General features: G+C 42.4%; 1 protein-coding gene across 7 annotated transcripts in view; it reads right to left on the bottom strand.

Annotated features, from left to right (window-relative positions):
• LOC122753494 (UDP-glucuronosyltransferase 1A7-like) overlaps positions 1-23,687 on the bottom strand; it is a 140,911-nt gene that overhangs the window by 1,671 nt on the left and 115,553 nt on the right. For 4 of the 7 annotated variants that reach the window (XM_044000885.1, XM_044000881.1, XM_044000883.1 and 1 more), the window contains exons 2-4: positions 6,682-6,813; positions 5,286-5,373; positions 3,236-3,455 (exon numbers count right to left, since the gene is read on the bottom strand). In XM_044000885.1, the coding sequence (XP_043856820.1) occupies positions 3,236-3,455; positions 5,286-5,373; positions 6,682-6,813 (440 nt within the window). Of the gene's footprint in view, positions 1-3,235; positions 3,456-5,285; positions 5,374-6,681; positions 6,814-10,047; positions 10,313-13,974; positions 13,986-21,994; positions 22,893-23,687 lie in introns of those variants that run through there. The other 3 variants (XM_044000886.1, XM_044000887.1, XM_044000882.1) reach the window with 3 other exon arrangements.

Below are 23,687 nucleotides of genomic sequence, written 5' to 3'. Positions count from 1 at the left end.
TATGACTTCTTTGAGATGTTCTAGAAGTAGCCAAGCAATACAGAAGTCAAGACTTTCTTTCCTTGATGTTTATATTCTCAGTGTTTTTGTCACTTCACAAAAAGTCAGGTTAATAGATTCCAGAATTAAGGGTATTATGGAATTAAATGGAGTTATAGAGTGGGAAGGACTGCAGAGGTCACTAATCAATCCTACTTCCAAAGCATAAATCCATTGAAAACAGCCTCAAGAAGGGGATCATTCAGTCTCTACTGAAGACCTCCAGGGATTGTGGATTCACTCCTCCTGGGGTGGGGGGGGGAACCATTTTCAAAAGATTTAAAACCATAGATCAATTCTGAGAAAAATCAACAGATGGACAGAAGACACCAACATAGCAAAGGATTAGCTGCCGATAGACAATATATAAAGGAAGATCCATCAGGTGGCCCGAAGTTCACGGGTGCTAGAGCTGGAAGGAATCTCTGGAGATTATGAAGTCCAACCCTTCGTTTGACTACAGAGGAAACTGAGGATTAGAGAGTTGAATGACTGGTTCATGGTCCCTCACACAGTAAGATGAAGAGACAGGATTCAACCCAGGCCTTGAGGTTTCAGATTGTTTCTTTCACTCTAGCTGGATTTCTTCAGAAGATCTTCTCACATAAAGAGCAGCTGGAGGCAATTGATTTATGCATTAGGGCACTGGCAGAAACGTTTTGACTCTATATCAAACACAACCAAGTAAGTATTACCAAAGAGCTTAAAGATAGTGCCGTGCCTTTGAATTTCTGAATCATAGCTTAAGATCCAGGAAGGATAGACCTGACTGGGGATGGAATGCATCTAATGAGGGCAAAAAAATGAAATTGGCTGAAGATTTGTGAATTTGATCAACAGGGCATTAAACAGAAAAGAGTGAGGAAAGAAGTCAATTTCCTGCATATATCCACAGAGTCAGATATCACAGAATTTAGTAGGTTTTGCATAAGAAGAAAAATAATGATAAAAAAGCCTACACAGAAATGTGCAGTTCTATTAATTAATGAGATGTAACTTATGACTGGAATATACCAATGGAAGGATGTAACTTGTCCAAATGGAGCAGAGTAGCTAAAAGATGATGAAATAACATTGTATATTCAATTCAATTCAGTTCAACAAGAATTTATTGAGTGTATATCAAGAAATTGACTCTTGTGAGGAAATCTACAAACTGAGTTGGGGAAACATGAAGGAGAGAGCATTTGGGGAGGATTGATGGACGAAGGGACAGAAGCATGCTAGCCTCTGAAGAATAAACAGTAGACTACAAGGCCAGAAGGACTTACGATGGGTTCTTGGAGAGAATTACACAGCTAGTATGGTGGCAGGATCGTAGAGCAGTGGGGCACTTCAGCTGCCTAAATACCTTCTCTGAGTGTCTCCCTGAATAAAGCAGTACTGGAGCAACTCCTACATTGCCTTGCTGACCTTTCAAGATGTGGAGTATATCTCAAGAAGAACCATGCTCTTGGACCTGAATCTGATTATTGACAAGGAGCTTGTTGTTGAAATAAACATAATGGGAAACTTAGGGGGAAGGTGAACACTTCATTACAGTGTCTGTGATAGATGAGGAAATGTCACAAATCTTTCTGGTGCCCAAGATTTTGAGAGAGTGAATTTCAGAGTTCCAAAAAAAAGAATGGCTAGGATGCTATGGCTTAAAATTCTACAAAGGAAATCAGCTCAAGAAGGGAGGAGGCTTAAAATAATGAACCAAAATTTTTTTTATTTCAGTGAAGAGGATTAAAAAGTAAATTGTCTCTCTTATAACATGCCTAATGCGGAAATATGCTTAATGTTATTGTACATATATAACCTATATCAGATTACTTGCTGTCTTGGGGGGGAGGGAGGGGAAGGAGGGGAAAAATTTGAAACTAGAAATCTTATAAAAACAAATGTTGAAGGGGCAGCTAGGTGGTGCAGTGGATAAAACACTGGCCCTGGATTCAGGAGGACCTGAGTTCAAATCTGGCCTCAGACACTTAACACTTACTAGCTGTGTGACCCTGGGCAAGTCACTTAACTCCAATTGCCTCACCTCCCCCCCCCTCAAATGTTGAAAACTATCTCTACATGTAACTGGAAAATAATAAAATACTTTCATAATTAAAAAAAGTAAATTGTCTGAAGATCCTGATTGAGGCTACATAGGGAACTCATCAACTAATTCAGCCTCAGTCAACCAGGAAGTGACTATGCACTAAGCACTGGGTGGAAAGGAAAGCAAAGGTGACCAAACCCTGGATAAATCATAGCAGCACCTAGAGGCTACAATAAAAGAGGTTGTAGGTTAACTCAAAGGACAACAAAAATGGCTTTTAAAAAACTGTGTTTGGCAAATGAAAGACAAAGAAGAGACAGGGATGATTAGAGGATGGAAGAAGTGCTACTAGACATTAATTCGTGTGTCAAGGCCTCCATGTCTTATGGATGACAAGCTTGCTGTCTATATCACTCAGGAGTGTGACATGGCAGTCAGAAAACTGGAAAGGGCTGCCTTGGTAAAAGTAGAACGTCTATAATGAGCAAGTTGTTGGACAGACTGGATCAGGAGTCCTGTGCTCAGGACTGGGTACTTAGTTTTATGAAAGACACTAACAAAGTCAAGCTCTACAGAGGAAGGTGATCGGGATGGTGAGGGCCGCTTGGGTATGGATTGGCTGATAGAACTGGGCATCACTGAGCCTAGAGAAGAGAAGACTTTAGGTGAGAATGACAGCTGCCTTCAAGGTTTGAGGGCTTGTCACATGGAAGGGAGACTAGACTTGTCTTGCCTGATCCCTGAGAGTAGAAGTGGGAGCAGGGGAGGGAACATAATGAAGCGAGAATTCTGGTTTCCAATTACAGCCATCCCAAGGTACAGTGGAATTCTCAGGAGGCAAAGTCCAAGTGTCTGAGGTATAACCACATGTCAAATAGAACCACTTGTTAGGAAGTCACAGAAAGCATCCCTGCTCAGAGATGTTTGTTTTGAGGGGAGGGTTCTTTGGGGGTTAGGAGCAGAGTCATTGGAAGGTGACAGTACTATACAAAAAAGAGCCCCCATATGCAATTAATTTAGAATAGAATCAAAATTATCATCGTTTCCCAATTTATCTTACTAGAAATCTGGAGTTGCACAAATTAGGTTTGCTTGAAGAAGGGGCACAACAGCATTCGAAGGGTCTGTGGCAAATGGCCATGCCATCCCAACCTGCTTTCTTACCTTTTGTCATTGATGACAGTCTTCAGTGCCTTGCTGAGATCATCAGATGTCATTTCAAGGACATTCAGGGTCACCCCTGCCCCTCTTGACTCCATGCGTTTAGCATTGTCCATCTGATCTCCAAACAAAGGCATCAACACCATTGGCACTCCATTACATATGCCCTCATAGACCCCATGAGAACCAGCATGAGTAATGAATGCCCTTGTCTTTGGGTGAGCTTAGGAAGGAAAAGAAAGAAAGAATTCTTCTATGGCTTGGCAATCTATTAATTTTCAGGGAACAGAATATTTCAAAATCTGAAGGGCTATAAGTAGCCAATGGTACTATTATCTATTGTGGGAAATCAGAGTATTTTTTCTAAAAGCTACTTCATTGGCCAAGCACTAGAGAACACTAATAGGCTTGGCCCCCATGATGGTATTGTACAAGTTCTCTGATTTTGTCCAGTTTACATGCCGTACGGCAGTCCTTTGTCTATTGTTTAGTTGTTTCTGTTCTGTCTGAGCACTTTATGACTCATTTGGGGTTTCTTTGGCAAAGATACTAGAATGCTTTGCCATTCCTTTCTCTAGTCCATTTTACAGTTGAGAAAACTAAGCAGCAGGGTTAAGTGACTTGCCCAGGGTCACACAGATAGCAGTATCTTAGGCCAACTTTGAACCCAGGTCTTCTTGACTTTAGGCTCGGTGATCTATCCACTGTACCACCTAGTTTCCCAAGTCTGTAATCCTTAACCATAATGACCACACCATGGACAGGGCAAAAATGGTTCTGACTTTTCAAACTTTCCATTTCAGAATCCTCCTTTGATGACTGATGACTTTAGCTACCATTTAGACCCTCCCTACTGCCCCATAGCACCTTTGGGGAAGCACAATGGTTGTAGTACAACTAATTTACTTAGAGGCCATTTCTGTAAAGGTAATGACCTTATGTGTCAGCTGGGCCAATAAATATCGGATTGAGTAATTTTGATGTCACAGCAACAATGTTTTTCATTTATTACAAATTTGGGCAAACAGCCCTTAGGTGAATTGATTTCAGGAAAATTGACATTGAGCCATTATCATGCCTATTAATTCCCAACTGTCATCCTTTTCCTGACTCACATCTATGGACCCAGAAAGAAGCAATCAAAGCCACCCACTGACTATCCTATCTGACCCTATTTACAACCCATGACCATGGTGTAATTCAGTGCTTCCAGAGTTGCAGAGCTGAAAGACTCATAGAGTCTTAGAGTTAGTCCATCTAGTACAACCTATTACCGTTGACCCCCATATCTTTTTTCCCTGAAAAACTCTGTGGATTTCCATGGACTACAAGCTCCAAATGAGTCAACCAAAAGCTAGAGCAAATTTATAGTACATTACTGAACTCTGCCCTTATCAGACCACATATGGAACATTGTGCTCTGTTCAGGGTACTGCATTTTGGAATGGACATTGGTAAGCTGGAGAGCATCCAGAGGAAGGTGACCTGGATCATGAATGGCATGCAATCCATGCTATATCAGGAATGGTGATGGAAATGGGGAAATTGAGCCTGGAAAAGAGACTACCCAAAGGAGGATATGAGAGCTGTCTTCATATATGTGAAGGATGGCCATAGATCAGAGGAATTAGCTCCTATTTCTTGGTCCAGAAGGCTAAATTAAGAACTTGTGCAAAAAGGCAATTCAGCCTTGATATCAGGAAACACTTGCTAACAATGAGACGCTCCCAAAGCTAAATGGAATGAATGCCATGGGAGGTTGTGGGTATATCTTCACTGGAGGCCTTTAGTCAAAGAAGAGATGATCTCTCATAAAGGACATCATTAAAGGGATTCCTACAGAGGTCCTGGTTGGATTAGCTGACCTTGGGGGTCCCTCTCAGCTCTGAAGAGCCTATGATTCTGCATGTCCCTTATCAATTAAAAACCATTAGAACTGTCCCTGGTTCTGTCTACTGATGGTCGCTTGCATAGATCTGCAGACATCACTGTAAACTTACTTTAACATCCATACTCCCTCCCTCCTACCCCAACCACAGCCATGAGCACATACCAAGCAGATCATTCTGTGGAAGCCATTTCACAAGTTTGGTGTTCTTGGCCAGATTAGATGGTGTTTTTCCAGTGTACCGCCACAATACCTTGGGGGAGCAAAAAGTAAAGAATTTTAGGGAAGTCCACGATGCAGTTTCATCACAGCTGCAGAAGCAGTGACCACTAAGGAGGGGAGATGAATGAACAGAACCTTTAGCCATTCTGTCAAAAATAAAATACACCCTTTGTTTTAGGTCTATCTCCTACTTATGCTCTTTGGAGAAATATGCCTACTTGAAGCAAGAAATCCAATTCCTTGGTTTACTGGCTAGTTTCTGGAAGAATCTGAAGATATACTTGCTCCTTATTTATATGGTAGCCCTGGTCAAAGAAGCCTGGGGAAGGGTTGGGATAGAAAGCATTATGCCCATACCTTTCTCTGAAGCTTTTGGAATGTAGATGTGGTAAAGAAGCCACAGATATGTAGATGACTTGTTCGAAATCCCCTTAACTGTCTCCCTTTTGCATGCATCTCTGACTAGAGAGCTTTTTGGCCTCAGGATAAATGTCATTTTTAACTCACAAGAAAGAAGTAATGTTGTATTTGGAGTTGGTGGGCCTGGGTTCAAAACCCAAACTGACACTTGATTGATGGCTATGTGATCTTAGAAGGACCTTTCTGTGGTTTTCTCATCTATAAGATGAGAGATTTGGGCTGGAAAGCCTCCACAATTGGAATGATGACTTTGGGGGCAATATTTCTGCATTAAATTGAACATTCATACAACAATAACAACAATATCAAAACCAAATCCAAAGTGGAATGGTTTGTAAATGGTTCAAAGGATTTTGAAAGTGGCAAGAGGATAATTTGTGGGACCTAGGGGTGGGATGTAGTGGGCAGAGAGCACAGGATTTAGAGTCAGGAGAATTTAGAGCTAATCTTAGCTCTGTCACTCACTACCTGTGGAGCAGCAGTAAAATCCTTTATCGTCTGGGCCTCAGTTTCTTCATTTGGAAAATGGGGGAGGATTGGCCTTAATGGTATCTTCCAAGTCCAAGTCTAAGCTTCAATGATACTATTCAGATACTTAATCCATTAAACAGATGCCACAATGTCCAATCTGATATTTTTCTAAACAGTCAACTTTTTAGTCCTCTCCAAATTATATGCAAGAAAAACAAATATCCAATAAAAGCTGTTCTGTCCTACTTTTAAAATGCACTTGTAAAGAAGATAGTTGAGTGAGCTTTGGCAAAACTCAATGGAATGTGATTGGGAATTGGAGGAAGAGAATTTGACAGAAAAACTCCAAACTCTATGTCCTAGTAAAAGTCAGCCCATTTGCATCATGTAGAGCCAGGGATTAGGTTTTGTCTAGAGACATAAAAGAATAGCAGAGTGTTGCCCTTACTGTTTGAGGTATTGTGCCCAAAGCTTCAGCGATTTCCATGGCTTTGGCCATTGGGATTTCTGAGACCATAGAGCCCAGGGAGAAGACCACGACTCCATGCTCCCCAGAAGCATTCACATAGGCTTCAAATTCCTAAAACAAGAGGAAAGCATTTAATTTAATGCATATCATACAATCTGTGCACAATTTCCTTCTCTGAGTCCAGAAAAAGCCTGGTTCTGTAAAAGAAAAAAATAAGGCATTTTTATTAAAGGGACGGCAGACTGAGAAAGATGAAATGGCAGTCAGTAAATAAAAGTGTGATAGAAGTCAACCCCTCCCACAAAGCCTGAATAAACTCCCCACAAGTAAGTCCTTCCCCTCCACCTTTTTTGTTTACTTTTTAAACATTTTCAAAATAAAGCTGTTTTATTGACACTCTTTTTTACATCATGGCACTTCCTAAGGTGCCAGAGCACACCATGTGAAGAGTTGATGAGGTCCTCAGAGGAAGATGAGGCAAACTTATAGTAGCATCACACAGTATATACTATACAGTTTAGCTTCTCCTCATCACAAATCCATAAGAATTGTGAGTCCCCTTTATTAGATGAAAACAATCGGTCTCAGAGAAATGAAGTGGCTTGCCTAAAGCCACTCAGCTAGTCAGTCCCTGTTCCCTGGGCAGACCCTATTCTTAATGCTGTGTCCAATTCTGGCCACTCCACTTCATAAGGGAGAATAATCTGAGCTCCTCCAAAATGCAACCATCTCTCTGTAGCAAGTTTTCTGTCACAGAAGCCTGCAAGAGGAGGCTGGCCAACCATCGGTCATTGGATTGCAGATCTGGGGGTGTGGAAGGGGCCTCTGTAGCCACCAAACCCAACCCCCTTATTTCACAGGTGAGGAAATTGAGACCTGGGAAGAGGAAGTAGTGTGCCCAAGGCCACCCAAGAGACCCGAGCCAAGACTGAATATTAGGTGGGGCTTGGGCAGGATGACACTCGGTTTCCCACCCAAGGCTCTAGGATTCCCTGATTTTGACCCAAGATCCAGCTCTCTGTCAGTCATGGCATGAGAACCCTTTGCTCAGGCTCCAAGGCCCCCTGAAAGGGCCTTTTAGGGCAGCCACTCCCTCAGAACTTGAACATTTCCTAATAGTCCAGCAGTTTTTTGGGGGGTGAGGGAGGTAATTAACTTGCTAGAAGAGAAGGAACAGAAACTCAGCCTAAGATACACATGGCAGGGTTCCAATGATTGACAGCCTTTCAGCATCCTGGGGACCGCAGTGAGGGTCTGAGAAGGGGCTCTAGGAGCTTCCACAGAAAACCAGCTTCAGTAGTTTAGGATAAATCTCCACTGACCTCCCACAGTGGCTATGATTGTCAATGAGATAACAGGAATAAAAAACTTTTTCTTACTATTGTTGATAAACAAAAATTTATTAAGTGTTGCCTATGTGTGAGGCAAGGCAGTTAGGCAGCACCACAGTGCCCAGAGCGCCAGGCGGCCTCAGACACTCACTAGCGTGTGACCCCTGGCAAGTTATTTCACCCTCCTGGTCTCAGTTACTTCATCTGTAAAACGGCACTCCAGGATCTTTGCTAAGAAAACCCCAAATGGGGCCTAGAAGACTGTGACACAAGGGAAACAGCTCCTAAACAATCCTATGTGTGAGACTTTGTGCTTAGCATTTGGAGTAGAAAAAGAAGCAGGAGTAGAGTCCCTGCCCTCCAGGAGCTTACATTCTAATGGGAAAGACAACATCAAAGATAGGGGGAGATTTATTACTATTATTGCCATTGTCATGGTCGTCGTCATCATTGGCAGCTCAGAGGGTTAGGGGATAGAGCACTGAACCTGGACTCATGAAGACCTGAGTTCAAATTTAGTCTCAGATGCTTACAAGCTGCATGGCCCAGGGCAAGTTACTTCACCTTTGTCTCCCTCAGTTTCCTCATCTGTAAAATGGAGTTGATCATAGCATCTGCTTCTTGGGGATGTTGTCAGAATAAAACGATACATTTATCAAGTGCTTCTGAAACCTTAAAGTGCCACATAAACGCTGGTTCTTGTTGTTATTGGAGCTCCATCACTGCCATCTCTGCCAAGCAGTGACGTGACGCTGTGAGGATGGGAGCCTCGGGGCTGTTGACTGAGGCTCGGGGCTGTCTGCGTGTCAGCGTCCTCAGACCTAATAAGAACCGTGACGATGATGGGAGTCAGCGTTTCTGTTCTGCTCCCTATGTGCCAGGGATTCTGCTAAGCAAGCTAAAATCAGAGGATTGGAGTAAGTGAACGACTCAGCATCACCTGCCCGAAAACTCCCCTCAATCCCAGCAAACCCCGCCCAGCTTTCTGCCCACCTGTCCCTTCCTCTGCCTGTGCCTTCCCCTCCCTGCCCCTCCTTCTAGCCACAGGTAGCCAACGTGCAGCGGGCAGCTCTACTTGGTACCCACAACTCACAGGTCTTTTGTGGAGATGAAAGGAGAAAACGGAGGTAGCAGACTTTAAACACCCGATTTATGCTGCATAAAGTCTCCATAGGAGTGAATCGTACGGTTCTAGCGGGAAGAGGACTAAGATCCGAGCTCAGTGATGAAGGCTGTCTTCTCTGGGGAGTGGAACCAGGGAGGGTGGAGGCCAGGGTCCAAGCTGGCTGCTTCTCGCTCAGTGCTTAGCCCACCGCTGGACACTCACTATCTGACAGAATGAAGAGGGGGCTGAGGAAGAGGCAAGGAGGAAATGGGGATCGGTGAAGAGACCCCTACTATAGATCATGCAAGGGGGGGGGGGGAAAGGGGCCGGCAGAGGATGGATGCGGTGGATGGAGAGTGTCATGAACACGAACTTGGGTCGGCTTTGGGAGCTAGTGGAGGACAGAAGGACCTGGGGAGCTATGGCCCAGGGGGTCACAAAGGGTCAGACGCGACAGAACAACCACGAGAAGCACAATCTTGGCTCCAAAACCAGATTGGGCAAAATTTCCAAGCTATTTGCATAAAGACCTAATGTGCGTGCGCGCGAGCAGCCGGCGCCTTCGAGACGGGAGAGAAAAAAAGCGCCCACTGCGTCGAAGTGTCTGAGCTAAGGAGGCACCGACTGGGGAAGGCGGCGCAGTGGGCGGCGTTGGCAAGGAAATCAGAACCCTTGGGTTCTCATTCTTGCCCCGTCCGTAAAACCTTAGAGAGAGAACGTTTCCCGTCTGATGCCCAATATGTGTTAAGTGGGAGTGGTCACCTCTTACCCAATTATTTCTTTAGATTATTGTACAGCGAAACTGAGGTCACATAAGAACGCTTGCAATCGAACGAGGAAAGCACGGTGATATCCTTAACTACAGTCTGGAGGCTTGGAAGAGAGGGAGGGTGGTGATCCGATACTCACCTGAGATAATGGTTTTCTATAAGCACAGTTTATCCCCCCAATGAAAACCATGTTAGGCATGATTGGCCTGGGATACTCCTTTACAAAATCAGTTCTCAGGAGCCACATGGATCCGTGGCTCAGAAGGTCCATAACAGTCACCTCTCTCTTTAGGACTTCAGAAGCAAGATGCGCGTAAGGGGAGTAGACGAAATCACAAAGAAAGAACTGGGACAAGGTAATGAGCATGTTGTGAACTCTCTGCAAAAAAGTCATGTGATCTGTACTCTGAGAAAATCCTCGAGGAATGTATGAAGGAAGACTGGGGCACTGTGTGGCGGCATAGTCTAAACTGCACGGCAATCCATGCAAAAAGTAGACAGCGGGCAGAGAGAGGTACTTGGCTACGATTGGGCCACACGGTAGGAAGGGGTCTGTGAAAACAGCATCGAAGTGATTGTCCCCAAGGTGGCTCATCAGCTCTTTGTTGTTAAGCAAGTGTGAGCAGGCAGACAGAAGCAAACTTGTGATCTTTCTTATTCTCTCCTTTGTTCTGAAAAAATTTTCCCAAAATGGTAATTTCTCAAAAATGTTATGATTCATCGTATGGAAGTGGGAATTCAATTCTTCCATCTGGAAGGACACTGGATACCGTTTGAGGGTGTAAAATGACGATTCTTTAATATGTAGAGTCGCTTCAGGGGCAACCACCGTGATCTCATGTCCTCTGTGCTGCATCTCCTGAAGGACCCCATGCATACTGAGCCAATGACTGCCATCCTGTGGAACCACCAATAACTTGCCCCCCTCTGCAAACGCCAAGCAATACATCCCAAAGAAGAAGATATATGGAGGTTTCAGTCCTCTGGACATAGCTCCACGTATTCGACGTTCGCTACAGAAAGCCCAGTGCTTTGGGAGTACTTTGCCCAGCGCTCACTTCCCCTTACCGAAACTGGTCTAAGTTAATATCTAACCGGGAAGCCAAAGAGACAGCGAAAGAGAACAAGAAATTTACATGTTAGAAGTTAAAGAGTGTCCAAGAGGGAGGATGGTAGTGCCCTTGAGAGTAACAAAGCCAATTTGCATCCTTTCCCCTAGCCAAGTTCCTATGAAATAATGCAGCAAATAAGGAAAAGAAAAATTAATCATCCTGCCCCAGAGGGGGAAAATGGAGCCTTCAAGCTTCTAACAATACATATGCCTGCCAAGTTAGCATAAGTAGTTAGTCTAAAGGTTTGATGGCATACAAGTCACTCATCGGGTTTCATAGGGCAAAGACCATGTACACACAGTTCTTATTACTTTACTACTCATTTCCCAATGATCGCTGTGATCCCGACCTCAGATCTCCTGATTGGGGAAAGAATCAAAGAAGCTGCCATCTAGAAGGATTCCTTCAGAAAGCTTATGAAAGATTTTGTCCTTTTTGGGTGGACATTTTGCTTACTGAAAGGAAGAGAAAAATTATACAATGGAGGCTGAAAAAATTAGCTCGTGAAGAGACACAGTCTCAGATAAAATGATCAGGAGACAGATTATTCTGAGGGTCTGAGGGAGAATTGCTCTTTAAAAAAAATGTACTGAAAGGTGCATAAGATGAAGCATATATGGCAGTGGAGGAAGAGGTGGGTTAGGGTTAGCACCTAAGCCTGTTTTTTGAGTATATTTGATAAAGGAAGATTGAACACAATTATTCACAAACACAAATATTTCATTATAGAAATACATTAAACTCAAGAGGGAAATGGGAGATAGGGATAAGGAGGATGGAGAAAGGTCTAAAAAGGAAGGCATGATAAATAAAGGAATAGCCACAAGCAAAACAAGCTTAAATATTTGAAGAAGGATTATGAAGGGAATATTAAAATGAAAGTAAGAGGGGCAGCTAGATGGCACAGTGGATAAAGTACCAGCCCTGGATTCAGGAAGACCTGAGTTAAAAAATCTGACCTCAGACACTTGACACTTGCTAGTTGTGTGACCCTGGGCAAGTCACTTAACCCTCATTGCCTCACAAAAAGAAGAAGAAGAAGAAGAAGAAGAAGAAGAAGAAGAAGAAGAAGAAGAAGAAGAAGAAGAAGAAGAAGAAACAAACAAAGAAAGAAACAAAGAAAAGTCTGGGATCAGAGCTACAATAGAGAGGAAACAGTCTTTTTCATGTATAAGATCACATGTGTTCAGGCAAACTCCCTCCTTTTTAAACCATTTTATTTGTAAAGAGGAAGTTGGGATCAAATTTTTTTTTTACAAGAGGACAGGATAGAAGGAAATACTAAATAAAAAATGATAACTGTTATAATGTGAATAAAATGAACTTGCCCATGAAATGTAAGAGGATGATAACATGGATTAGAAAGCAGAATCTAATACTTGGAAACATAAGAATTCATAGAATCAAAATGAGGGACTAGAGCAAAACTTATGCTTCAACTAAAAAAAAAAAGCAGGGGTGGTAACCATGATTTTAGATAAGGGAAAGACAGCATAGATAATGAATAAATATCAATACCTAATATGTATGTGCCTAATAACATTGCTTCTAAATATTTTAAAATGTTAATTAAATTATAGGGAGAAATAGATAATAAAACTATGACAGCAGGGGACTTTAATATACCCTTTTCAGATCTAGACAAATCTAACCAAAAGTTACACAAGAAAGTAGTTAAGGACTGAATAGAACTTTAGAAAAATTGGAAATGATAGATCTCTGGCAACCACTGAGTGGGAATCAAAACGAATTTTTCTGCCTCTCAGCTGTACATGTCACCTTTACAAAAATTGACTACATCTTGGGGCATAAATACCTCACCAAAATGTAGAAAAGCAGAAACACTAAATACATAATTTAATGCTCGTAAGGAAATACAATTTGTATTCAACAAAAAACCATTGAAGAAATATATTTTTTTAATTGAAGACTGAATAACATAATTCTAAAGTTAAACAGTCAGTCAAGCAGTTTTTATTAATTGCATATTGTGTGTCAGGAACTGTGTTAAAAACTAGAGTTACAAAGAAAGGCAAACAACAACAGTCCCTAATCTTAAGGGGCTCAGTGTCTAATGGTGGGGGGAACAACATGCAAACTATATACAGACAAGATAAATTGAAGATAGTCTCAGAAGGAAGGTACTGAGATTAAGCATGACTGGTAAAGGCATCTTGCAGATGGTAGAGATGAAGAGGGAGAGAGTTCTAGGAATGGGGGAAAACTAGAGAAAAAGCAGAGTCAGGAAATTGCTTGTCAAGGAGACCAGTGTTACTGGATTGCAGAGTCCATGGAAGGGAGTAGAGTGTAAGAAGACAGAAAGGTAGGAAGGGGCCAAGTTATGATGAACTTTAAAAGCCAAATAGAGGAATTTCTATTTGATCTTAAAGGCAGTGGGGAACTTTGGGAGTTTATTGAATGGGGCGTGGGATGGTGACACATTCAGGCCTTCATTTTGGAATATTACTTTTGTAACTGAGTAAAGATGAATTGCAATGGGGAGAGACTTGAGGCAGGGAGACCAACCAGCATGCTACTGTAATAGTCCAGGTATAAGATGATGACAGCCTTCAGCAAATGGTGTCAGTGTCACGAGAGGTGGGGGAGGGAATATTAGAGAAATGTTTAAAGGTAAAATTGAGATGGCTTGAAAACTAATTGGATATGGAATATGAGAGAGTAAGGAGTTGAATAGAACAACTAGGTTGTGACTGGGAGGATTGTGGTACTCTGGATATTAATAGGGAAGTTAGGAAAAGGGGAATTTTTGGGAGGGGGAAGATATTGAGTTCAGTTATGAATATATTGAGTTTAAGATGTCTATAAGACATCAAAGAAAATGGACTTTATCAAAGAATAATGAGACAATGTATCAAAATTTATGGGATGAATCTAAAGAAGTTTTATGGGGAAGATATGTATCTCTAAATTATTTAATCAATGAGAGAAGGGACAAATCAAGGAACTGGTCATGTAATTTTAAAAAACTTGAACAATAACAAATAAAAATCTCCAACTAAATTAAGTAGAAATTCTGAAAATTAAAAAAGAAATTAATAAAATCAAAAAATACTACTGATTTGATAAAACTACAAATTGATTATCTTTTAAAATAGTAAAATAGTAAAGTAGTTAGTTGCCTTGATTAAAACAGAGAGGAAAATAATTTTTATGTCAAAAATGGAAGATGAGAACTTACAACTTAAAAATAGAGGAAATCATCAGAAATTATTATGCTTACTTATTTACTAACAAAACTGATAACTTGGTGAAAGTAGATGAATTTTTTTTCCAGGGCAATGAGGGTTAAATGACTTGCCCAGGGTCACACAGCTAGTAAGTGTCAAGTGTCTGAGGCTAAATTTGAACTAAGGTCCTCCCAAATTCAGGGCCAGTGCTTTATCCACTATGCCACCTAGCTGCTCAGAGCAGATAAGTTCTTACAAAAATATAAAAATCCAGATTGACAAAAGAAGAAATAGATTATTTAAAGCAGTCAATGTTAGAAAAAGAAATTGAATGCCATAAATGAACTCCCACAGGGCAAAAAACTCTAGAAACAGAAGGATTTTTCAAATTAATTTATCAAACACTCAAAGAAAAATTAATTTCAATAAGCATAGCTGTTTGAAATACTGAGAAAGGAAGGCTCCTTTGCAATCTCTTTCTATAATACAAATTTGGACTTGGTATCTAAACCAGGGGTAGATAAAGTTGAGAAAGAAAAGTGTAGACTAATATCCCTAATGAACATTGAAGCAAAAAGAATATTGGCAAGTTGACTACTACAGCATATTAGAAATATACATTATAACTAGATTGTGATTATACCAGGAAAGAAGTATTCATTCACCATGAGGAATACTATAAATATTAATAAATATTAACCCTGGTAATGATATAAATTATAAAACCCATATGATTATATAAATAGATTCTGAAAGGACTTTTGACAAAATCCAATACTCATTTCCAGTAAAAACCTCTACAAATTATAGGAGTAAATGAACTTTTTCTTAATATAGTCAATAGTATTTAGCTAAATAAAAAAGTAAACATTATGTGTAATGGGGAGATCCTCCTTCTGGAAGGGCACTGGATATGGTCTGAAGTCATAAAATGTGACTTCTTGGATAAGAATAGTTACTTCAGGGGCAATCACCACAATTTCATGTCCATGAACCTGCTGAGCTAGTGGCTGCCATCAACTGGAATGACCAGCAACGTCCCCCTAACTCTGCCAGCCGGACACCGAAAGATAGAGTATTGAACACTGGAAGACTGACCAGTCATCTCTCCCTGGGTCTGTTATTTGCTATGAGCCACTTCTTTCTAGACCAAAGATCTTTGACTTAGAATTCTCTATCTCCTTATCTCTAATTGTCTAGCAAATTAATATTTATCCCAGCCCTATGACTTCCCACAAAGAATAAGGCATTTACTTTTTTTTTAAGTGAGGCAATTGGGGTTAAGTGACTTGCCCAGGGTCACACAGCTAGTAAGTGTTAAGTGTCTGAGGCTGGATTTGAACTCAGGTACTCCTGACTCCAGGGCCAGTGCTCTATCCACTGCACCACCTAGCTGCCCCAGGCATTTACTTTTTTTTGGGGGGGGGGGGGTGAGGCAATTGGGGTTAAGTGACTTACCGAGGGTCACATAGCTAGTAAGTGTTAAGTGTCTGAGACCAGATTTGAACTCAGGTACTCCTGACTCCAGGGCCGGTGCTCTATCCACTGCGCCACCTAGCTGCCCCCAGGCATTTACTTTTGAAAGCCAAAGGCACTGGGGATTCTCAATGCCTTCCCATGCCAAGCTAGCCAAATACAGTGGGCATACTGCCACGTGACTTTCTACCCTACCCCAATTGCCACAGATTCTGTCAATGTATGATTTTATCCATGTAAATATTCTTCTCCAATAACAGAGATCACAACACATTCACAGCTTTTCACTGCAAACTCTTTTTGTCATGTGGTTCTACAAATCCTGGAAAGAGGAAGTCTTTTGTGGAGGTCATCTAACATTTTGTGAAAATCTGTGTAGATTCAGGCAGCTCATATAATGTTAACTCATTGATGATGCCCCAGAGATCTCTGGAGTTGGAAACAAAATTAAGCGTGGGCTAACTTTTAGTAGCTCTTTATGCCAGGTCAAGTGTAAGGAAAAACAGGGCAACCAAGGCATCAGATCCAAAGAGCAAAGAATCTACTGTAGAATCCTCTGATCATAGATTTGGGGCTGAAAGGGACCTTTCACTGAGGTCATCTAGTCCAGCTTCTTTATGTCACATGTGAGACAACTGTGAGATGAAGTGATGAACCCAGTGTCACACAGATAAGTAAGTAACAGAGATGAGATTTGGACCCAGGTGCTCTAACATCAACTCCAGCATGCCTTCCACTGTGTCACACTGCCTCTCTGTTTGATTGAATCAAACCTCTGTGAGAAAATAATGGGATTTGGCAGATGCTCAAAGGCCTACCTGGTTTGCTTCAATAAATGCTTAATGCCCAAAGACTGGTGCCAAAGCTTCTAATTTAAGGTGACCACACATTTAGATTTTAAACATCACTGTTGGTGGCTCACCTGGAGATTAATATAAACTGACTTAATTAAGTAAGAGTGATTGACTTTGCTGATTAGTCTACTTCAAGTTAATTAGATTGTAACCACACCTGGCTAGCCCTTAAGAAGGTATTGTTCTCAGAAGCTAAGGACTTTGAACTCAACATGAGACCATTTTCCTGTTTTACACTATTTGTAATGTCCACCTTCTAAAGGGGAGTGCCCCCTTTAGTTTACTGTCAATGCATCCCTCAATTTATTTTCTCTCTTTTCATTCCCCTTACATTGTTAGTCATAAATATATGTAATGTAATTACTTCATTAAGGAAACAACATTTCTTAACGAACCCCGGGGGGAATGTGAGAAAATAATGGAATTTGGCAGATATTCAAAGGCCTACCTGGTATGCTTCAATAAATGCTTAATGCCCAAAGACTGGTGCTAAAGCTGATAACTTAAGGCGACCACACATTTATATTTTAAACATCACACCTCCAAAGTCAAAAGCATAAAAAAGCATAGTAGATAGTGTTCTGATTTGGAAGACAGGAGGACTTTGGTTTGAATTCTACCTCAGACATTTCAAGCTGTGGGACACTGGGCAAGTCATGAACTCTAAGTGTCTTGAGAAAGTCCTTAGGGCTGATGTTCTAGGTCAAAGATGGTTTTGTGGCCTCTATCAATGGAAGATGTTCCCACACAAGGAGCACCTTCATTGATAAAATAATAGATCCCCTTGTCATCTTGCATGATGCCAGTCCTGAAAGTTTTTCTCTCAGATCCATCACTAGTAAGCATTGTAACTAGACAGAATCTGTCTTGTGTTAGAACCATCTTGTCAAGGATCGGGAGCACATTGATCACTATTTGTCATTTACCCAAATGACATATGACCCAATCATTGAACTATTTTCCTGTCATGGGTTTCACATGTCCGTCCACAGAGAGAATTCCCCTCCCTTTCTCTTGAGGAGACTGAGGAGTGGCAGCATGTCCAGCTGGATGTCAGAGGTATTGCCTTTGGGGGCTTCAGTCTCCTCAGGTGCCCGTAAGGGAATAGGACCAGATGGCCTTTCTGACCCTTCCTGGCCCTTGTATACAGTGGTGCCAAGTCAATAATCAAGAGGCCTTTTCTGCTTCCCCCAGTCCCATGATCTTGTACATGGGTGGGAGCATTCATTCCCCTCCTGTTTGGTATATGGGCCATACTGATCTATCTCCCTGATGGAATAGAAGCTCATTGAGGGCAAGAATGATTTCCCTTTTGTGTCTGCATCCCCAGCACCCAGCTAAAGTCCTAGAATGGAGCAAGCACCAAACAAGTGCACAGTAATGGAGCCGATTGGATGAAATGAAGTCTTTGAGGACGGGGCCAATGTTGGTTTCATTTTTATATTCCTACACATAGTCCAGTAAAGAGGGCACATAGTAGGTGCCTTGTAGTTTTGACACACAGATTTATGTATATCTGACACCCCCTACCCCAATTAGAATCCAAACTCCCCGAGAGTGGGGACTTTTTGCTTCTCTTTGTATCCCCTGTACTTAGCAAGTTGCTGGGTATACAACAGGAGCTTAATAAATGCTTATCAATTGGTTGAATTGAATTGTGTTGCCCATGCTTCTGAATGGAAACGTTTCTGAGTTGGTGATTTTCCCTAAGGATTGGCAGGGGGTTGGGGCTACAACGTCTTAACTAAACACAATCCTCCCACCCTCCCGACACCTGGCAAATGTGGGGAAAAGTGCCTGTAAGAGCCACATAAGCCAACTGCTGCCTCGCTGAAAAAACCTTGAACTCTTCCACTTATTGCTCCGGAACAAGCTTATTCACCAACCCCACATGAAACCCCAGACCATGTGGTTCCAAAGTTAAGGAGAAGATTTTTCTCTTCAGTGGCAAACGTCCAGAAGGTTCACGCGCTGGTGGTAGAGGGCGGAGGTGGTACAAACACGCACACACACATCTCAACTCCGATGACCCTGCAGCCTCTGTGTGCTCTCACGTGGTTCGGCACTTCCCTCAGTGGGCCTTCAGAAGAAGGTGGAAGGTCCCTGAAGGGTGTTTGCTAGGAAACGATACTGGGAAAGGTCAAAGACTTGACCCCTCGGGAACGTTGGCCGCCACGCCCCGTTTTTAACCATTCGCTAGAGAGCCCCTTGCATTTGTCTTCGGCCTGAGGGACTCTGCGCAGAGTGGGGGTCTTCGTCAGGGCGGGGCAGAGCGGGGCAGGTCATCAGAGTTGTTCTCTCACTCAGCCTGCTGAGGAAGTGTGCCAACATGACGGGCATTTGTGAATCGTGGGTATGAAAGGCACCAGGGGAGGGCCCTGAGGTCCTGCAGTAACAGGTTGGAAACAAGACCAGACCCTAGCCCCTGGGCATCAAAGGAGACTGGAATTCTTAGCTTTAAAATAACAGTGACACTCTCTTCCCAAGTCTGAGTTCAGGCACACCCAGATGGCAATTAACACACTGAATATCCATGTAACTGAAGAGCTGAGTGAGGCTTGGTGGGAGATAAAGGGGTCATTGAGTTCAATGATCTCTTTCTATAGAAGAGGAAATGGAGTACAGGGGTGAACTAGTGCCAGTTATGACTCACATCCAAGCTGTGTTCTGGCTTATACCAAATGGACTCCCTCCCTGGCTCCAAACTCCTCTGAGCCTTTTGGCCCGAGCCCAGAGGAGTTGGAGTGGTGTGACTGATTCTATTCCATGTCATTCAGATCTAATTAAAATGTATTTCCTGGCATTAGGAAGGTCTTTTTCAATTGTGCTAAATGCTAGATATGTAAAGAAGGCCAAAAGACAGTCCCTGCCCTCCATGAGTTCATGGTCTAGTGGGGGAAACAATACACAATCAACTATATACAAACAAGACAAGATACTTTAGAAATACCCAGTAGGTTGGAGGAAGTAGAATTCAAGAGTATTGAAAAAAGGCTTCCGGTACAAGGTGGGATTCACTTTAGCCAAGAGCTGAGGAGGGAGGGCACTCCTGGCATGGCAAGGGGTTGGCAGTCAGTGAAGATGGAGTCAGGAGATAGGGAATCTCATTGGAGGAAGAGAAGGGAGGCTGGAAAGGTGAGGGGAGAAAACAGATTGGAAAGGTATTGGAATACCAGAAGATTTTTATTTGATTCTGGAATAGGGAGCCACTGGACTTTATTTACTACATGTGGTTGGTAGTGGTGATATGGTCCCACCTGCCTTTTAGGAAGATTAATTCGACATCTGAGAAAAGGATGCACTGGAGTGGGGAGAGACTTGTGGCAAGAAGACCAACCATTAGGCTATGGCAATAGTACAGGGGTGAGGTGAGGAATACCTACATCAGGGTGGTGAGAATGTCAGAGGTGAGAAGAGGGAGAAAGATACTACAAAGATAATATAGTAGGAGAAATATTAAAGACATAAAATTAATAGGACTTGGCATAAGCTATAATGGATAAAGAGGGTGGGTTTGAAAGAGAGTGAGCAGTCAAGGGTGACAGCTGAGCTTTGAGCCTGGGGGAATGGGAGGATGGTAGTGCTCTTGAGAGTAACAGGAAAGGTAGGAGGAAAGAATGGTTTGGAGGGAAAGGCAGGGCATTCAATTTTGGACATTCTGAGTTTAGGATGTCTGTAAAGACATCCAGCTAGATCTGTCCAATTGGCAGTTAGAGATGTGAGACCAGAGATCCGCAGAGAGGTTAAGGCTGCCTAAATAACAGGAGAATCGTCAGCATAGAGATGATATTTGAAACCATGGAAAATGATGAGATCACTAGGTGAAATAGACTAGGAGAAGAGAAGAGAAGAAGGTCCAAAACAGAGTCTCATGGGACACCCATGGTAAGTGAACATGACCTAGACAATGACTGAGCAAAGGAGATTGAGAAGGAGAAGTCAGGTAGGGATGAGAGCCAGGAGAGCAGTGTCATGAAAACCTAGAGAGAAGAGAGTAGGAAAGACAAGAAAGTGATTGATGATGTCAAAGACTGCAGAGAGGTCAAGAAAGGTGAAGATTGAGAAAAGGCCATTGGGGGGCAGCTAGGTGGCGCAGTGGATAGAGCACTGGCCCTGTGGATAGAGCACTGGCCCTGGAGTCAGGAGGACCTGAGTTCAAATCCAACCTCAGACACTTAACACTTACTAGCTGTGTGACCCTGGGCAAGTCACTTAACCCTAATTGCCTCACTAAAAAAAAAACCAAACAGACAAACAACCAAACAAAAAAAACCTTTGTATATTTCTAGATAAAGCACCGGCCCTGGAGTCAGGAGGACCTGAGTTCAAATCTGGCCTCAGACACGTGACACTAGCTGTGTGACCCTGGGCAAGTCACCTAACCCTCATTGCCCCACAAAAGGAAAAAAAAAGCATCAGAGAAAAAGCCATTGGATTTGGCAATTATGAGATCTTTGGTAAATTTGGAGAGGGCAGTTCTGGTGGAAAGATGCAGTCAGAAGTCAGATGGCAGAGTTAAGAAAAAAGCGAGAGGAAAGGAAGCAGAGACACATGTTGTGGTTGGCATTATCAAGGAGTTTACCCACAAAACCCCAGAGAGATACAAGACATAGAAAGATCAAATAAGAATATTTTGAGGAAGGGGGAAAGATGGGCATGTTTGTAGGCAACAGGGAAATAGCCAATAGCCAGGAAGAGCTTGAAGATTATTAATAGTGGCAATGCTAAGGGACAGCTAGGTGGCACAGTGGATGGAGCACCGGCCCTGGAGTCAGGAGGACCTCAGTTCAAATCCTACCTCAAACACTTAACACTTACTAGCTGTGTAACCTTGGGCGAGTCACTTAACCCTAATTGCCCTCCCCCAAAAGTGGCAATTCTAGAGAAGACAGGATAGAAGGGGATCACTTGTGCAGGCAGAGGGCTCTGACGTGGTAAAGTAAACTCACTTGCCTAAGGCCACATAGCTAGACAGCAGATCTGGGACTAGATCCAGGGCTTCTGATTTCATATCACCAAAAGACTTTGGGTAGTAAGATCAATGAAAAAATAAAGAAATCACTGGAAAAAGCTGTTTGCAGGCAAACTATTCCCATCTCTATGATGATCTCTAATTGGTCTTTATAGGAAATGTAATAGAGCTTAGAACAACTTTCTGGGACCAACCTGGATCATCTTACTTTTGGGGATTAAATAAGACTATGGGGACGGCTAGGTGGCGAAGTGGATAGAGCACCGGCCCTGGAGTCAGGAGTACCTGAGTTCAAATCCGGCCTCAGACACTTAACACTTACTAGCTGTGTGACCTTGGGCAAGTCACTTAACCCCAATTGCCTCACTTTAAAAAAAAAAAGAAAAAAAAAAGAATATGGTCATTTTTCCCCTGTAAAAACAAGATGCTTTTGTTATTCCACTGGGTGTGCCTGCAAATGTTGTCTAATGTGTCACAAACCAACCTGAGAAAGCTGCTTGCTACTGGCACAGTTGATGTCCCCAATGAAGACCATGGTTGGCATGATAGGTTTAGGGAAATCCATCACAAAGTCTGTCCTCATAAGCCACACCGATCCATGCCTTAGAATGTCCACTATACTCATGTCTCTCTGAAGGAGTTCTGAGGCCAGGTTTGCAAAAGGTGAATACATCATATGGCACACCACACTATGAAGCAAAGGGTATAGAAAGTTCTTCACCCACTGTAGGAATGTCATCTTGTCTGTGTTGTCTGTAGCCAATCTGGGGATATAAGAAGATGGATCTGGGCACTGAGTGCTTTCAGCATCTAAATGACATGGGAGTCCTCTCAAGAAATAAACAGCTGGAATGGACAGATACTGTGCCACAAGGGCTCCACAGGGGATAGCAGGATCAGTTAAAATGGCATCATAGTGGGCTTCTTCCAGGGACTTCAGCAGGTTCTTGTTATGGACCAAGTCTGCACAAAAGCTAAAATACATGTCAGTGACTAGTTTCAAGGTTGTAATAATATCAAAAAATCTCTTCAGGAAAGGTTCTGGGTCAAACATCAGTTGGAAATTATTGTGTGTCATCTCCCGGAAAAGGTCCTTGCTGAAACTGACTGGAAAGGTCTTCAGAGTGTAGAGTGGTCCTTCCCTGATGTGTATGGACAGCTCTGGTGCCAGGACAACACTCTCATGGCCTCTCTGACTGAGGTCCTGAACCACTTCACGCATGCTGAGCCAGTGGCTGCCATCCACGGGGATCACTAGCAGCTTCCCTCCTTCGACAAAGCCCAGGCAGGCAGCACAGAAAGCCAGTCTCACCAGAGCCCACTGCCAAGGTTGGAGCCCTGTGGCCATCTCTGCAAAGTCCAGGATCCCTAAAAACTGCTCTGTTCCCTGTCACAACCTGTCAGTTTTAATAGCCTGTACCTTATCTTTATCTCATCATGGAAGCAATCAATTTAAGGAGGCAAAAAGTAATTGGAAAAAGACAACATTTAGTTCTTCACATATATGATTGATTTCCTTAAATTAATCATTAAAAGAAATGTCAATTAACTCTCTCCCTCTCCACTGATCTCTCCTCCTCTGTACCAATAATATACTGGAAGAAAAACTGTCTTGACAACACTTGTATGTCAGGAACCCAGCATCCCAAATTTCAAAGTGCGAGGGGATTTAAAAGTCATTTCATCCAATCCCCACATTTTACAGAAGAGAAAAATGAGGTCAAGGGAAGGGAAATTTTCACGACTGCAAATCAAATATTTTATGCACCAAACTAGGTTGCCTCTCATAATTTGTAAAATATGGGTTTGGACCCAATGGTCTATGAAGTCCCTTAAATCTATAAGCCAATGAGCCTAATGCACAGAGACCTAAAGAATCATTTAAGAAGCCCAGGTGCATGTCATACATCTCCTTTCTTTAACTAAGAAGGAAAACAAACCCATGAGAAGTCAAGTCCTTCTTGGTTCTTTCTGTTCACGGCAGAAGGAAGATGAGAATGTGGGTCTCCTGATTTCTAATGACACTAAAGATTGGGGAACTAGAGTCAAGGAGGACAAAGAAATCACTACAAGGAAAGGTTTGCCAGAAAAAAAAAATGATTCCACATTTATGCCTCCCCAGTCCATCTCTACAGGTCTGTCTGATTCAAGAAATATCACAAAGATTAAAAAGAAAG

The sequence above is a fragment of the Dromiciops gliroides genome, chromosome 4, assembly GCF_019393635.1.
Source record: "Dromiciops gliroides isolate mDroGli1 chromosome 4, mDroGli1.pri, whole genome shotgun sequence".
NCBI classification, from domain to species: Eukaryota; Metazoa; Chordata; class Mammalia; order Microbiotheria; family Microbiotheriidae; genus Dromiciops; species Dromiciops gliroides.
Note: the sequence above shows the minus strand (reverse complement) of the source record. Positions and strands in the feature narration are given on the sequence as shown.